The sequence below is a fragment of the Myotis brandtii genome, unplaced genomic scaffold, assembly GCF_000412655.1.
Source record: "Myotis brandtii unplaced genomic scaffold, ASM41265v1 scaffold250, whole genome shotgun sequence".
Lineage (NCBI taxonomy): Eukaryota > Metazoa > Chordata > Mammalia > Chiroptera > Vespertilionidae > Myotis > Myotis brandtii.
Window position 1 is genome coordinate 1,888,085 of NW_005359478.1, and position 14,867 is coordinate 1,902,951.

Below are 14,867 nucleotides of genomic sequence, written 5' to 3' on the forward strand. Positions count from 1 at the left end.
GGGCTGGGGAGCCGGTCCCCTTCTTGGAGGCCGGCAGATAGGTTCTCGCTGGGCCCCGGGAGCGGGGAAGGAGTCCATGTCCCCGAACCTTGCCAGCCAGGCTCTGCTGAGGTCCACCCCGCCCTCTTCTGTACATAGCCTCTTCTGTTGGTCTTGTCGAGATCTAGTTTCAGATTTTTAACGACCCAATTCCGCCCCCTCCCCTTCCTCGCTGGGTGCTGGACCCCCCGTTGTGGCCTGGGCTCTGCCTTGCACTATAACCCCCACCCCCCACCTCGCGGCCCCTCCCCCTCCTTAAAAGGGGCAGGTTCAGGGGCCCGGTGCTCTCCCTCCCATGCACCCCTATGCCCATTTGCACAGCTGCCCAGGTACCCCCCAATTGTGGGGGGGAGGGTCACGGGGAGGAGGGTAGTGGGACCAGTCCCTGAATCTATTTAAAAAGTAATGTTGTAATATATTGGGGTAGGGGGAGGTCGGGTTGCTCTGGGCCTCATCTTAGCATTTCAGGTGATAGGGGAGCCCAAGGTTGGGGAGACCTGGGGCCCATCCCTAGGGAGTGAGGACAGTGTGGCCTCCACCCTCCCTCCTTGCTGCTTCTCCACTCAGTGCCTTAGGGGGGGAGGCAACCCCCCTCTCCTGTTCCCTTCCCCTTCCCGTACCCCCCACCTCTGGTGTAAGTGACAGGAAGAAATAATAATAATTTAAGATTCACATCGTTCACCTTTGGTTGCTTTATTTGGGGGCAGGTGGGAGGATCAGGAGGTGACGGGGAGGAGAGGCAGGGCCGGGAGCTCCAGGGCTGGGGAGTGGTCCCTGCGGCTGAAGGCTCGGGAATGCTGGCGATGGGGCCGCAGGCGGGGGCTGTGGCCTGTGCGGCCTCTGTCAAGGTCCCTTCTCATCCAGGTCACTAGTGAGGCAAGGAAGGGCCCCGTCGGCCACCAGCATTCTCACAGGTTCATTCCTGTCCCTGTCCCATCTGTTCAGATGGGCCTCTGGTTAGGCAGCAGGCCCCCAGGCACATCAGCCCAGGGCTGTGGACATCTGACTTCAGGCTGATGATGACAGGCCGGCGGGCAGTGACTTGCCCAAGGTCACATGTCTAGTGAGGCCAGAACCAGGAAGGACTTGGTGATAATACCTGCTCCGGGCTCCAGCGGCCCCCTCTGGTGACTCAGCGTTTACATTCACTGAACTTCTCTTCCCCTTCAACCTCTCCTCTCCACACGGCTCCCAGCCCCCTTCACACAGAACGTGCCCGCTGGACATTCCTCCCCAGTGGAGGCTGCTGGCCTCTCAAATCCCACTGGCCAATGGCGTTGCTGGTTGCCATGGCAGCCACACCACTCGGCCTTGGCTGTCTCCCCAGGCCTCCCAGAGGTTCTGCCACACCTTTCCAGGGTGGCCCAGCAGCCTCCTCATTGGAGGACTCACCCAACTCTGGCCTTTCAATCCTTGTCCTCATGACCTTCCCCTCTGCTCCCACTCAGGCATCCCCCTCAACTTTGGCCACTCACTGGAACGATCCCCGATTTCTTCCCTCTGGCTCATTCTCTCTGTCCCTCCTGGCCACTGTCCCTGCTCTAACGCATCCTGGCTTAGACCCTGGACTTCCCCCTGAGGTCACAGGCCTCCTCTTCCCCCAGGCCAGTCATCTCAGACACTTACTGAAGAGGCCTGAATTCTCTCCCCGTCTTGTACTTCCCCGGACCCGCCCAGAAAAAGCCCTTGACTCCTGTGCATGACTACCGCATGTGCCGGGGGAACCCACACAACCGCCCTGACCCGGGAGCTCAGTGTGTGAGTGTCATCCTGATGCGTCAAGGTTGCGGGGTCGATCCCTGGTCAGGGCAAACACAAGAATCCACCAATGAATGCGTAAATAAGTGGAACAGCAGATCTCTCTCTCTCTCTCTCTCTCTCTCTCTCTCTCTCTCTCTTTCTCTCTCTTGCGCTCTCTCTCTCTCTCAAATCAATAAGTTAAAAAACAAAAAACCACAACCAGAGCACACAGGTCAGTCATCTGGGCCTTGAATGCTGCCTGGAAGTCCCTTAACCCCCCTCTCAGCTTCTTTGCACACTCCCGTAGGCAGGCATTTCACCCTCCACCACCTTAAAACCTCGATTCCACTCCTTGGCTCTCAGCAGGCACCCTTGCCTCCTACTCCCCAGAGAAAAGCCAGGCCACCAGGGCACAGCCTATCCGAGGCCACCCCATCCCATCTCCAGCAGCCCTCTCCCTTCATGCTCCTGTTCACCTCCTAAATACGCAGGTCTCCCTGTCCTTGGAGAAAGAAGACTCCTGTAGTGGGTCCCCTTTAGGCTACTCTTTCACCGTGTGGGGCCGACTCCCCCCTCTTCACCATCAAGCTTCCCTTTTTAAACTACAGCAGTGATATTTTTAAAAAGAATTCTCAAACTTCTTGCAACAGTGGTGCAAGGCCTTGAACCCTGTGTCTGAGTCTTCTATACCAGTCACCCCTCAACTCACTCTGATCCGGTTTGGGTCTTCCTGGGGCCATTAACAACGTTTCCACCAGCCACTCCAACGAGCCTTCAACCACCAAATTCCCTGGCCGGTCTCCAGTCCTCATCCTACGTGACCATCTCAGCATTTGATGTGCTTGGTTCTTGTACTCTTGGGCCTTTCTCCTCCTTGGTTTGTGATTGAGCCCCTTGGGGTTCTGTCCCTGTCCCCTTCTCCTCTCCTGCCATGGCCTCTGCCAGGATGGTCTAGCTCATCCTCCTTCTTACAGTCAACACCCCCCAAAATGCCCCTGTGGCCCTGAGTCCGGCCCTTTTCCCACAGTCTCCGGGGCCTCTCCAGTTGGATTCTCTATAGACACACAAAGGTCTCAACCGGCCCATTCCTCTTACCCCAGGCCTGCCCCTCCTCTCGCCCTGGCACCTGCCCCGTCCCAGGCATAAACCCCCGTCTCGTTCGGCACCCCAGTCCTGAGGCCACCACCGACTTCTCCTGAACTAAGACAGCCTCCTCTCTGCCTTCTTAGCTTATTGTCCCAAAAGACAAATTACGGACTTGTCACTTCCGGACCCACAATCTTCCGATGGCAAGTCATGCCTTCTCCCGTCTCTCCCCACCTTGACTTCCCACCTCATCTCCCAGCATTCTCTGAGGTTTCCACCCAGACACGCTCCCGCCCGCCCTTAGGCTCTCCCCTCCCAAGTGCCTCAGAGTCTCCAGGCTCACACAGGCCCCCAGCCCCGGAATGCTTCCCTCCGCTCTTCAGCCTAACAAACCACCAAGGTGCTCCCAGTCCCACCTCTTTCTTCATCTCTTCTCAGAAGCCGTCACTAATGCACCCCTATTCCAGACGGGTTGTTCTAATGCACCCCTATTCCAGACGGGTTGTTCTCTGTACTGCCCAGCGCCTGCTTCACTCCTTGCATGGGCCACTCTCCACACCGCTGTCACTTACCTATTAGGTTCACTATCCCCCCACCCCCCCATTCAGTGGGCTCCTCCGGGGCAGGGGTGCTGACACGGAGCAAGTACTCCGAAAACCTCCATCCCTCCCCTCTTTTCATCTCTGTCTCCAGCTCCAACAGAGGACCAGGCACCCGAGAGGCCATCTGTAAACACGCTCAGGCCTCCCAGGCCCCAATCCTGCCTCCTGCTCACCTGAGCTCAGAGCTGGACCCCGATGGGAGGGTCCTGCCCAGCGCTTCTTGGAGCCGCTGCCGCAGTAACCCCGCCTGCGCCGGGTTCTTTCTTCGAGCTGCCGCCAGCCACAGCCGGGGGCCTTCCTCGTCGCTGGAGTCCCTGGGGGAGCCTCCCTCGTCAGTAGCCCACAGAGGTCCTGGGGGAGGGGTGGCTGCTCCCACTGCCCCACAGACTCCCGCCGCCCCGTCGCGCGGGGGACTCACAGCTCCAGGTCCAGCTCTCCCTGGTAGGAGAGGGGAGATGCGCACACGGAGCAGGTGTTGTCCAGGAGGCGGAAGCAGGTCGGGCAGAAGAGACCTGGAGGGGCCAGGAGGGGAGGTAAACTTGAGTTGACCGCTCACCCACTCTGCTCCTGGCTTCCTCCCTGCCCCACCACTGGGGGGCGGGGGTGGCGGCGGGGGAGGCCTTGTCAAGCGGCGCACACTAGGGAATTGCAGTAATGCCTCTTGCATATAAATCCTGCTCCTACGTGGGAGATTTAAGGCAAACATGGAGAAGGTGAGCTGCTACCTGCGGGTTCTGTGTAAATGAGAAGAATATGCATGGTAATGAAGGGAGGGATACAAAAGGTGAGGGACAGGCGTCCCTAAGTGAAGGACCACAGTTGATTGTCGTATGCAAATGTAGCGAGTCCCAGCAGCGCGAGGCGAGGCGCCAAGCCCAGGAGCTCACCTCGGCAGGCTGGGGTACTGCAGGACACAAAGTTCTCCGTGTCCCCCTCGTCCTGGAGCTGCCCACAGCCCAGGCAGTAGGCCTGGTGCTGCCCAACGTGCTTCACCAATGGAGCCAGACAGAAGCACCTGAGGAGAGGGGTCCCAGACCCTCAGCAGCCCGCCCGCCAGCCTAGCCGTCCCCCCCAACCCCACCCCCGGAACCAAGGGCAGGCCTTCCTGCAGTCTGGCCTCCATCCCGCTGGCTGTAGCAACAACCTGTTTCCTGTCCTCCTCCTCCCCTCGCTCCCCACCTCTAAGGACGTGCACCCCTAATTCTCCCTCTCAGTGCGAGAATGGCATGGGGCGGGCATCCTCTTCAACCAACCCTCCGGACACTGAGGGAGGACAGGGTCCGTTCGGACTTCCGGCTTTTGTTCTGTCCCTCTCTGCCCCGCGCCTATAGGGAGGGCAGTGGGCTCACCGCCTGGCCAGCACCTGCAGGAGGCTCAGCTGGCCCTGGTCCGCTGCCCGCCGCCTCACTGACCGGTGCAGGGCAGCCAGCAGGGAGGTTCGGCGGCTCAGAAGTAGGTTGTAGAGGTAGGAGATCCTCTCCTGGCGGAGGCAGGTCAGGGATGGGGTCCCCTTTATCCAGTTTCACCTGCCTGGCCTGCCCTCTGCACCCACCCCCACTCCCTCCCTTTGCCTTCCCTCCAACTCCCATGAGTGCCTCTCGGTTTGGCTCCAACGCCCTTTCCTCTGGAAGCCTCTGGGCTCCCCCAGGCAGTCGCCCATTCCCTCCTCTGGTTTCCATAGCACTGTGTTCACTCCTTAATAAGAACCCTTGTTTACTTGTAATGTCTTGTTAGGAGCCTGTCTCGCCTGCCTGGAGTCTGGGAGCCCCAGACTGTGTCCGTTCGCCCTGGCATCCTCGATGCCAGCACAGGGACTGGCATCCAGTAGATGCTCAGTAAATGAGGCGTAAACGAATGAGCAAATGGTGAGTTTCCACTCACACCTCAACAGGCCAACACGCCCCCTCCCCCCACGGTTTCAACAATACTTGGGCCCTGGCTGGTTTGGCTCAGTGGATAGAGAGCATCAGCCTGTGGACTGAAGGGTCCCAGGTTCAATTCCAGTCAAGGGCACATGCCCAAGTTGTGGGCTCGATCCCCAGTAGGGGGCATGCAGAAGGCAGCCGATCAGTGATTCTCTCTCATCATTGATATTTCTATTTCTCCCTCTCCCTTCCTCTCTGAAATCAATTAAAAATATATTTAAAAAAAAACAAAACAGTACTTAGGAGGCAAGCTGTCTCCGGAAGCCCTGCCCCAAGAGGCCCTATTTCTCCCAGGCCCTACGGCGTCGGGAGACCTTCAGTCTAGTAATTTGCTTTGGGGTTCAACCGGAAGAGCGAGGACTGGGGCTGCTGAAGGACTCCAAGCTCCCCAAAACTCAGACAGCCAGATTCGCCCCCTGGGGAGGGGGACAGGGACTGGCTGGGGCCCCTCACCTGCTCCCGGGATGGGTAGTAAGAAGCACAGATGACCCGCCGCAGCCGGCTGACGTAGCTTCCAAACAGGGTGACGAAGAAGCAGAGGCCGTACATGATGCCTGGGGGCAGTGGGCACAGCAGCCTCTGCCGGCGGGTGCAGGTGCCAGCCACACCCCCTCCTCAGTCTGCACCCCTCATGCCCCGCGTGGGGCCTACGTCACACCCCGTGCTCAGGGGGGCGGCTGTTACCGATGACGATGTAGCCAGTGGTGTTGGGCTCCGAGGGGTGCAGGGCGCAGCGCCCTGACAGGACCGTGACGTTGCCTTGCTGCAGGACATCGAAGGCCGACACCAGGTCGCGGTAAATGCTCCCGGTATAGCCACTGCCTTCCACGGTGATGGATACCAGCACGGGGCCTGGCACAGAGACCTGTGTGAGGTGCGCTGTGGCAGCCGCCTGCTCCCCACACAGGAAGGCCACACCTTCCCGAGGGCAGAGCGGGGCAGGTCTTAGGGACGGCCCAGCACCCTCAGCACCTGGCCTTTGATGCACCTGGCACCTGGCACTGGCTCCCCGGTGCAGAGTTGGCTGGCACTGGTGCCTGGTCTGCTCACCCAGGCCACCAGATCTGAGGTGACCTTAATGGTCAGTGAGTCCACCCCCCACCCCCACTGCTGCCGATGCATTTGAGTTAAAGCGCCTACTAAGCGCTGGCCATGTCATGGGCGCGGACTAAGCGCGTTATTGACTGTCGGGTGTTTTTACTCTCGTTGTTGGCCCTCTGGTCACAGCATTAGACTCCTTGTGCGCCATGGCTCTCCACACACCCAGTCAGCCATCTGCCAGCAGCCAACGCTCATGGTCTCATTTCCTCCTTAGAGGGACCCAGCCAGGTTGCTGCATTACTGCCCTGCTGTGCAGGTGAGGAGGCTGACGCTCTGGGAAGTTAAGCAACTTGCTCAAGGTTCCCACCTCGTAAAGAGCGGAGCTGGGATTCGAACCCAGGCCATGTGACTGGGGAACCTGTGAGTTTAACTACTCGGTCATGGTGTAACCTTGACCTGGACACAGGGTTTACCCGGCAGAGGGTAGAGTTGGAAGAGGAGCAAAGTCAGAGGCTGGTGAGTAACAGTGATGACGGGGTGGGGTGGGGGGCTGAGGGGGAGGGCTCAGGCAAACCCCCAGGATGGTGGGGAGGATGCAGGAGCCGGCCGAGGGGGCTGAGGGGGGACGTGGAGGTTCAGGCGCTCACTGCGGGCCACCATCTCCCCCTGCAGGTGGTGCCGGGCCAGGTCCAGCACCCAGAAGACCGCGTAGTCCAGGAAGATGAGGAGCAGCGTGATGAGGAGTTGCCGGAGAAGGTGGGAGATCGCCAGGAGGTAAAAAAGCTGCTCCCACCGGGACAGGTAGAGGGAGCCTGGGGAGGGGAGGGGAGGACGGGTGGGGCGGCTGCCCCAGCTCCCTCACCCCACAGACTCCAGACCTGGAGGGACCTCTCTCCTGGGGAGGCCTCCTGCCCTGGAGGGGGCTGGAGCCTGTGTGCTCATCTGGAAGGTGTGGTCGCTGCGAGGACCCCTGGGCAGGGGGGAAGCCCTCTTCACGGCCAGGGCTCCGGAGCTGGAGCGGAGGCCTAGACGCTGCACCTGGGCCTGGTGGCCCATTTCCAGTCTCCGGGAACCCTCCTTCCTGGGGAACCCCTGACCCCCACACTCAACTCCCTGCGTCACAGACAGCCCCCAAGTTGCATCTCCTCCGTATTACCACACTCACACTTCCTGCCCACCCCCAAAGCCTCCCCCCTCACTTTTCTTGCTCCATGTCCGCTCCCCGCCTTCCTCTCTGTCCTGAGGTCCAGGTGCTCCTAGCAGCATCTTCTGCCCCTCCTCTGTCTGCGGGCTATGAGGAGCCCTCCTTCCCCCTCCACACTGAGGGCTCCCCAAGGACAGAGCGCTGTCTCCCCCGAGCCTGAAATTGCCTGAAGCTCTGGGTTGTCCCTCCTCACTCGGGCCCTGCCCCAAGCCCAGCCTGTGCGTGGGGTTCAAGGTCAGGGCAGTGGGGTTGGGGGAAGCCCTGGCCTTTCTCAGGCCCCTGTCCCCTGGTCCTCAAGGCGCTCACCTGGCCGGATATAGTGTCTGGCCTCGTGGGCACTGAGGGGCAGCACGGTGGGCAGCCCCGCCCGGGAGCGCACGGCCTCCATGTGCAGGAACCGGCTGGTGATGTAGATGTTGTCATGGCTGTCCAGGTTCAGGTAACAGTACCGGTAAAACAGGGCCCTGGCGGAGCAGGCACGAGGCTCCTCAGGCCCCCCCCCCCCCCCGATCTGACCCCACAGGGCACCACCCCCACACGGGAACCCCCGCCTCCCAGAATGCCAGGGGACCACCTAGCGCCGCAGCCCCCCAGCCCCTCACTGGAGGTAGAGAAGCACAAGCAGCAGCGGCGTGGCGTAGCCCATCAGGGCCAGGGCCTCGCGGGCGCGGTACAGCTTCATGCTGACAGCCTCGTAGAGGTCCAGGGCCACCTGGGACAGGCTCCGAGAGGCGTCGAGATCCACGGAGAAGTAGTGGGTGGCTGTCACGTTGAACTCAAACTCTTGACGCACCCGGTTAATCAACTTCTGCACAGCTGGGGCCCGCAGGTCGGGGGAGAGGTGAGCGAGGACAGTGAGGGGGAGACACAGCCTCACCTGAGGGAGGGGCCTGGCACAGCCCAGGGGCCCCCAGTGCCTGCACCCACGTGGACTGAGGAAGGGACAACGCCCCCACAAGCCGTGCTCTACAGGAAGTCAGGCTTTGGTGAGGCTCCTCCCCGTCGCGGGGCCTCAATTTCCTCATCTGCACAGCACAGATATTGCTCCGGGCAACCCACTGAGGTCCCTTCCTGCTCTCGCCTTCTCACCCAGGGGCTGGGAGCGTCCCAGGCTGGCGATGGCCACACTAGGATGGGGAGGGGGGAGAGCTCCCAGGAGCACCACAGGCAGCAGGGCTCGGAGGGGTCACTCACGGATGCCGATGGTCGTGCGCAGGAAGGGCTGGATGTACTTGGGGATGATGCAGAACACCTGGACCACTGAGAGCCAGGGGCTGAGTGTCAGGAGGGCAGAGAGATGGGGCCGGCCTCGCCAGCCTCCGGGGACCTGGTTCTCACAGGGTCCTCTTGACCTTTTGCTTGTCCGACTGGCCTCAAAACCTTTGGCTCAACACCTTCTGGCTTCTCCCTATCACCTCCCCCTCCCACGCTGGTTTCTCACCATCTTCCCTCTACCCGTGCTGGGCCAGCATCCTTATTGGCCCCACAGTCATCACCCCCTACCGGTCCCCTGGGCCTGCCCTCCAACTGACCCTGCCCCCAATTCGCAGTGCCCCCCCCCTCCCATCCCGCCCCTGAGCCCCTGGCTCTCTCACGGCTGGCAAGTCCACAGAGCATCAGCTTGAAGGGCATGAGCACGTAGCACAGGTGATAGGCGTGTGGGATGACCTTCATGCAGCTGTCCTTGGCGTCATCGAAGACCCGCGCACACTTCAGGTAAGGGTTGCCCAGCTCTGAGTTGCACACGTCTCCGATATGCAGGAGCCAGTACCACACGTTGCGCAGGGCCCTGGCTGTGGACAGCCGTGGGCTGGTACCCGAGGCCGGAGGCCGGCAGCGTCTTTCCAGGGGTTTGGGGAACCCCAGGAGAGCACGCAGAGCGGGGGAGGCCTGCGCTCAGGGGCCTGGCTGTGTGTCACTGGGGGCTCGTCGGCACCCAGGAAGGGCCCACGGGGTTCCGGACAAGGGTGAGGCGGAGGAGACGGGGTGAACTGTGATACCACCACCCCTTCCCAAAAACAGACATGCTAACGTGCTGACCTATATGCTTCACTCCATCCATGATGGACCGAAAGAACTTTCGGATCCGGTCAGCCACCTCTTTGGCCTTCTGGGCAATGGCCTTAATCTTGTTCAGGGCACCTGAAGGGCAGGGCAGGGGCACTGTGGAGTCTCTTCCTCTGGGGACTCCTTCTTCCCAAGCTGTCCCTGGAGGAGGGGGGAGGGGGGAAGGAGGTGGGGAGCCTGGCTGCTTGGGGCTGGGAGCAGCTGCCCTGGCAGTGGAGCAGCCAGAGAGCACGGATGAAGGGCCTGCCTGGCACAGGGAGGGGGGGCAGTGCCAGCAGAGGGCTGAGGCTGGAGGCCTTACTGACAAGGGGCTGCTTCGCTCGCTCCAGCAACGCAGCCGTCTGGTTCAGGGCCAGCTCCGCCCCGCAGGCCACGGCCTCGCTGGCTTGGGTGAAGTTGCGCAGAGTGTTGGCACAAGGCCCTTGCAGCACCAACCCAAAGACAGCCAACAGCAGCAGTGCCCGGCTCTGCTCTGGGGGTAGAGGGGGGGCAGCTCCATCAGAAGCAGGACCCCAGCCTTGCAGGTGGCAGCACATCCAATCCCTCCCAGAAGCCTTCAGAGTGTTTCCCTCCACCCCCCCCCCCAGGTCCCCCTGCCCAGCCCCTGTCCCAGGACCTGCCCTCCCACCGGGTGCCACGCTCACTGGAGAAGGCCTGGGGCAGCAGCAGGAGGACAGTGACCCGGACCTGCCGAGAGAACGCCATGCCCAGGCCGAGGAAGCCGGCCAAGGTCAGCGTGCCCACCAGGCAGCCCCAGGGGCTCTGCCCTTCCACCAGCAGCTCCAGGAGTCCATAGACCGTGGCCAAGGACAAGCCCAGGCTGAAGCCCCCCAGGCTGCGGAACTGGGCTCGTGGAGAGTCACGGAATTCCTCGCGTGTTCTGAGGTTCCGGGGCTGTCACTGTGGGTGTTGGGGTCTCTAATCCCCACGTCCCAGGGCAGAGGGGGGACTGGGAGACAGACCTCAGGCAGGTGTGGGGGAGGCCGAGGGGACGCGAGCAGAACCTCACACCCAGAGCATCCTTGAGGAGACCTCTGAGTGAGAGAGGGCTCCCCAGAGCGACATGGACACCGGAGTCCACCAGGACGGACCGGAAGGGCAGCGGAGGAGACAGCCCCACACCAGTGAGTCCGTCATCGGGCACCACCCCTCCTGGCGCCTCCAGCCCCCAATCCTCTCATCCAGTCTCTCCTCCAGGACCCCCTCCCCTGCGCTTTGGGGTCCCTACCCCTCTCACTCAGTGTCCCTCCTTCGGGCGAGCCCTTCCTTCTTTTTTTCCCCCTCATGTCTGTCCCACTTCCTTCAGGACCCCTCCAGTCCCTGCCACCCTCCTCCAGGCTCCCCCGGCCTCCAGCCCCCTGCAAGCCCTCACCCTAATGAACCGCATCCTGGTCAGAGCCAGGTGTTGGCTCTGATGGGCTCAACGCTTTGGCCCCTCAGCGGTGCAGAGGCTCCTGAGCTGGGCACTGCCCACCTGCTGTAGCCGATTCCTGTGGCGCCAGCCCGGCGAGTTTCCGGTCACCGCTGTCCTGCTGGGGGCAGGCACTGGGGGGCTCCTGGCCATAGGTGAGTGTGGAGCAGAGGGGAGGGGTGGGGCCCATCTTTTGATCTTGGTTTTGACTCTGTCCCCTCAGGTCTCTTTCAGCTCCTGGTGAGCCCTATGAACATCTATGAAGAACAGAAGATGATGATACTGTACGGCCTGGCGGGTTAGTGGGGGGCAAGGGCAGGGCGCCCAAGAGGCCTGGGGGACACGGCCCCGTCCGGGGTCCCCAGGAAGGAGTCTGAGCTTGTTTCTTCTGTACCCAAAGGCTGTGGCCTCAGCCTTGCCTTGGCCTTTGAGGGGAGACCCAGAGGGAGGAGGCCCCAGTCTGTAGGAGACACAGTCCTTTCCCTTTAGGGGTCTCCCCAATCGGAAAGACTCCCCATAACCCTCATGCTACAGTCCCAACCCCACGACCCTTCCTAAGCCCCATCTCTCCTCACCTCTCTGGCCTTGTGTCGTGCTCCTCTTGATAAGTTCAGGTCATTCATTCAGCACTAACTGTGCACCTGCTGAGAATTCAGCAATGAACAAGATTGGCAAGCAGCTTTTTCGGAGTTTACATTCTGGTGGAGAGAGTTAGGCATTAAATGGACAAGAAATAAGCAAGAGCATTTCTGATAGTGACAAATGGTGTGAAAAACAGTTCACCAGGCCCAGGTGTGGCTCGATGGATGAGTGTTGACCCATGAAAAGAGGTCGCCGGTTGGATTCCCTGTTAGGGCACATGCTCAGGTTTCGGACTCGATCCCCAGTAGGGGGTGTGCAGGAGGCAGCAGATCAATGTTTCTCTCTCATTGATGACACAGTCCTTTCCCTTTAGGGGTCTCCCCAATCGGAAGGACTCCCCATAACCCTCACTCATGCTACCCACCCCCCCGACCCTTCCTAAGTAAGCCCCATCTCTCCTCACCTCTCTGGCCTTGTGTCTTGCTCCTCTTGATAAGTTCAGGTCATTCATTCAGCACTAACTGTGCACCTGCTGAGAATTCAGCAATGAACAAGATTGGCAAGCAGCTTTTTCGGAGTTTACATTCTGGTGGAGAGAGTTAGGCATTAAATGGACAAGAAATAAGCAAGAGCATTTCTGATAGTGACAAATGGTGTGAAAAACAGTTCACCAGGCCCAGGTGTGGCTCGATGGGTGAGTGTTGACCCATGAAAAGAGGTCGCCGGTTGGATTCCCTGTTAGGGCACATGCTCAGGTTTCGGACTCGATCCCCAGTAGGGGGTGTGCAGGAGGCAGCAGATCAATGTTTCTCTCTCATTGATGTTTCTATCTCTCTATCTCTCTCCCTCCCTCTCTCTAAAATCAATTTTAAAACGCATATTTAAAAAAAACAAGTTAACCAGGGGAATATGATGGAAAGGGGCTGGGGAGCTACCCTAGCTTGAGTAGTCAGGGAAGGTTTCTCAGAGAAGGTGACATTGTAATATGAGGAGCTGTTGGGCTGTGAGGAAAGAAAGCCCACCTAAAAGTGGTTTAACCATAAATAAAGTTTATTACCTCATACTAGAGGCCCGGTGCACGAAATTTGTGCATGGATAGGGTCCCTAGGCCTGGCCGGCATCAGGGCCGATTGGGGCCTTCCAGCTGCCGGCTGTGGACCAGGGCCTTCCTTTGTTCCGCACCGCCCCCTGGTGGTCAGCGAGCAATCAAACTCCTGGTCTCTGGTCGAACTCCCGAGGGGGCACTTTGCATATTAGCCTTTTACATATATAGATAATAAGTTTCAAGTTAGAGTGGAATTTGGAGTTTGTATAATTCAGCAGCTTAGTAAACCCACCAAAGACCCAGATTCCTTTCATATCTCTCTTTTTTTTAATCCTCACCCAAGGATATTTTTCCATTAATTTGTAGAGAGAGTGGAAGAAAAGGGGGGGGCGGAGAGAGAGAGAGAGAGAAACATTGATGTGAGAGAGACACATCAGTTGGTTGCCTCTCACATGTGCTCCAACCAGGGGCTGGGGATCAAGCTTGCAACAGAGGTACATGCCCCTAAGAACAAGGAGAACTTTCCTGTAACCCCCCAGCCAGCTCCCCTCTCGTCTCATTGGTCAGCACTGAGCAGCACATGTCCTCTCTAAACCTGTCCCAGGCGAGGAGCAGGGAACTGGCATCCCCGCCAGTTTGCTGAATGAATGCCTCTCTATGGGACACCAACAGGAAGCTGCTTTTTCTCTAATCACTGCATTCAAACCTGTTCTGTTGCTGACGACCTTTCACAGAGACCCTTCGCTTTCCGGCTACTTTCATTTAGAAGCCCTAGTCCTGCTTCAGTAATTATGACTATTTTTAAGAGACCCATTCTGTCTACTATATCAACATTTCGATCTCAGTTCCTGCTCCAGCCTGCTCCCTCCTCCCCACCCTGCCTGCTCAGCTCAGGCCTGACCCCTGGTGGGGGTCCTGTAGTGGAGAAGGGGGCACGGCCAATCCTTGACTTTTTTTCTCCGCTTTCTTCCCCTCTGGTTGTTCTGATGTCAGAAAGGGATTACAGTGGTTCTCAACCTTCCTCATGCCGCGACCCTTTAATACAGTTCCTCACGTTGTGGTGACCCCCAACCATAAAATTATTTTCGTTGCTACTCCATAACTGTAATGTTGCTACTGTTATGAATCGTCATGTAAATATCTGATATGCAGGATGTATTTTCATTGTTACAAATTGAACATAATGAAAGCATAGTGATCAATCACAAAAACAATATGTAATTATATATGTGTTTCCCGATGGTCTCAGGCGACCCCTGTGAAAGGGTCGTTCGACCCCCAAAGGGGTCGCAACCCACAGGTTGAGAACCGCTGCCTTAGAGGAAAAGGGACAAAGGTCTGGAGTCACCGGGACTGTTATAATTCCTCTGTGTGACAGGCCCTCACGTTTATTGTCTCCTTGGAGGCTCTGAGTGGACCTTGCAGAGCCCAGGTCACCGCTGAGGGCAGTTCCACTTGGCTGACCTCGGGTGAAGCTGCCCACAGCTCCCGCGGGCGGCCCACAGCCTCCGCTTGTGATGCCTCCCACAGGCAGGCGCCCTTTCGGATGGGAGCCTCACAGGTGACTGGCGGCCTGCTCCCTCCCAGCACTGCCTCTTGTCCCAGAGGAAATGCCCACTGCGAGCCCTGCCAGACTGGGAAAGTAGGGCACCTTGCAGCGGCTCTCTCCTGCCATGGAGCGCGTGCCCCTCTCACTCCATGAACGCTCCCTGGGCTCTGGGCTCTGGGCTCTGGGCAGCCCAGGTTCTGCAGCTCAGCAGGAGGCTAGCCCCGGACAGATGACCAGGTTCCCCTTCTCGAAGCACCAGTCTCTACAGGGTTCCCTTGGAGCCTCTCACTCAACATGCGGAAGTGAATGCCCATTCTCTTCACAGACTCGCCTCCAATGTCTGCCTACTCCAACCGTTTCTCTCCACTTCCAGAAAATTCGCATTTCTGGTCTTGTCTTTATACAGGCTGGTTGGGGTGGAGGGGTGAGAGACTAGCTTTGCTCTTTGGAAGTCTAGAGAAGGGGTTGGCACCTCCATCGGGCTCTCTCTCTTTTTTAAATATTTATTATTGATTTCAGAGAGGAAGGGAGAGAGAGAGAGAGAGAGAGAGAGAGAGAGAGAGAGAGAGAGAGAAA

General features: G+C 59.1%; 2 protein-coding genes across 2 annotated transcripts in view; one reads left to right on the forward strand and one right to left on the reverse strand.

The window, feature by feature from the left end:
* Nucleotides 1–732: 732 nt before the first annotated feature.
* Nucleotides 733–10,769, reverse strand: DCST2 (DC-STAMP domain containing 2). The gene is given in 16 exon segments (XM_005867709.1): nucleotides 733–907; nucleotides 3,641–3,781; nucleotides 3,886–3,979; nucleotides 4,355–4,482; nucleotides 4,817–4,947; nucleotides 5,846–5,946; nucleotides 6,077–6,244; nucleotides 7,081–7,245; nucleotides 7,944–8,101; nucleotides 8,240–8,453; nucleotides 8,832–8,897; nucleotides 9,233–9,430; nucleotides 9,678–9,779; nucleotides 10,006–10,176; nucleotides 10,349–10,584; nucleotides 10,714–10,769. Coding segments are annotated over 16 exon segments (2,304 nt in total).
* DCST1 (DC-STAMP domain containing 1) overlaps nucleotides 10,364–14,867 on the forward strand; it is a 16,504-nt gene continuing 12,000 nt past the window's right edge. Inside the window, exons 1-4 of the mRNA XM_005867511.2 lie at nucleotides 10,364–10,434; nucleotides 10,641–10,828; nucleotides 11,145–11,270; nucleotides 11,339–11,413. Coding sequence (XP_005867573.1) covers nucleotides 10,768–10,828; nucleotides 11,145–11,270; nucleotides 11,339–11,413 — 262 coding nt within the window. The 5' untranslated portion in view covers nucleotides 10,364–10,434; nucleotides 10,641–10,767. The remainder of the gene's footprint in view (nucleotides 10,435–10,640; nucleotides 10,829–11,144; nucleotides 11,271–11,338; nucleotides 11,414–14,867) is intronic.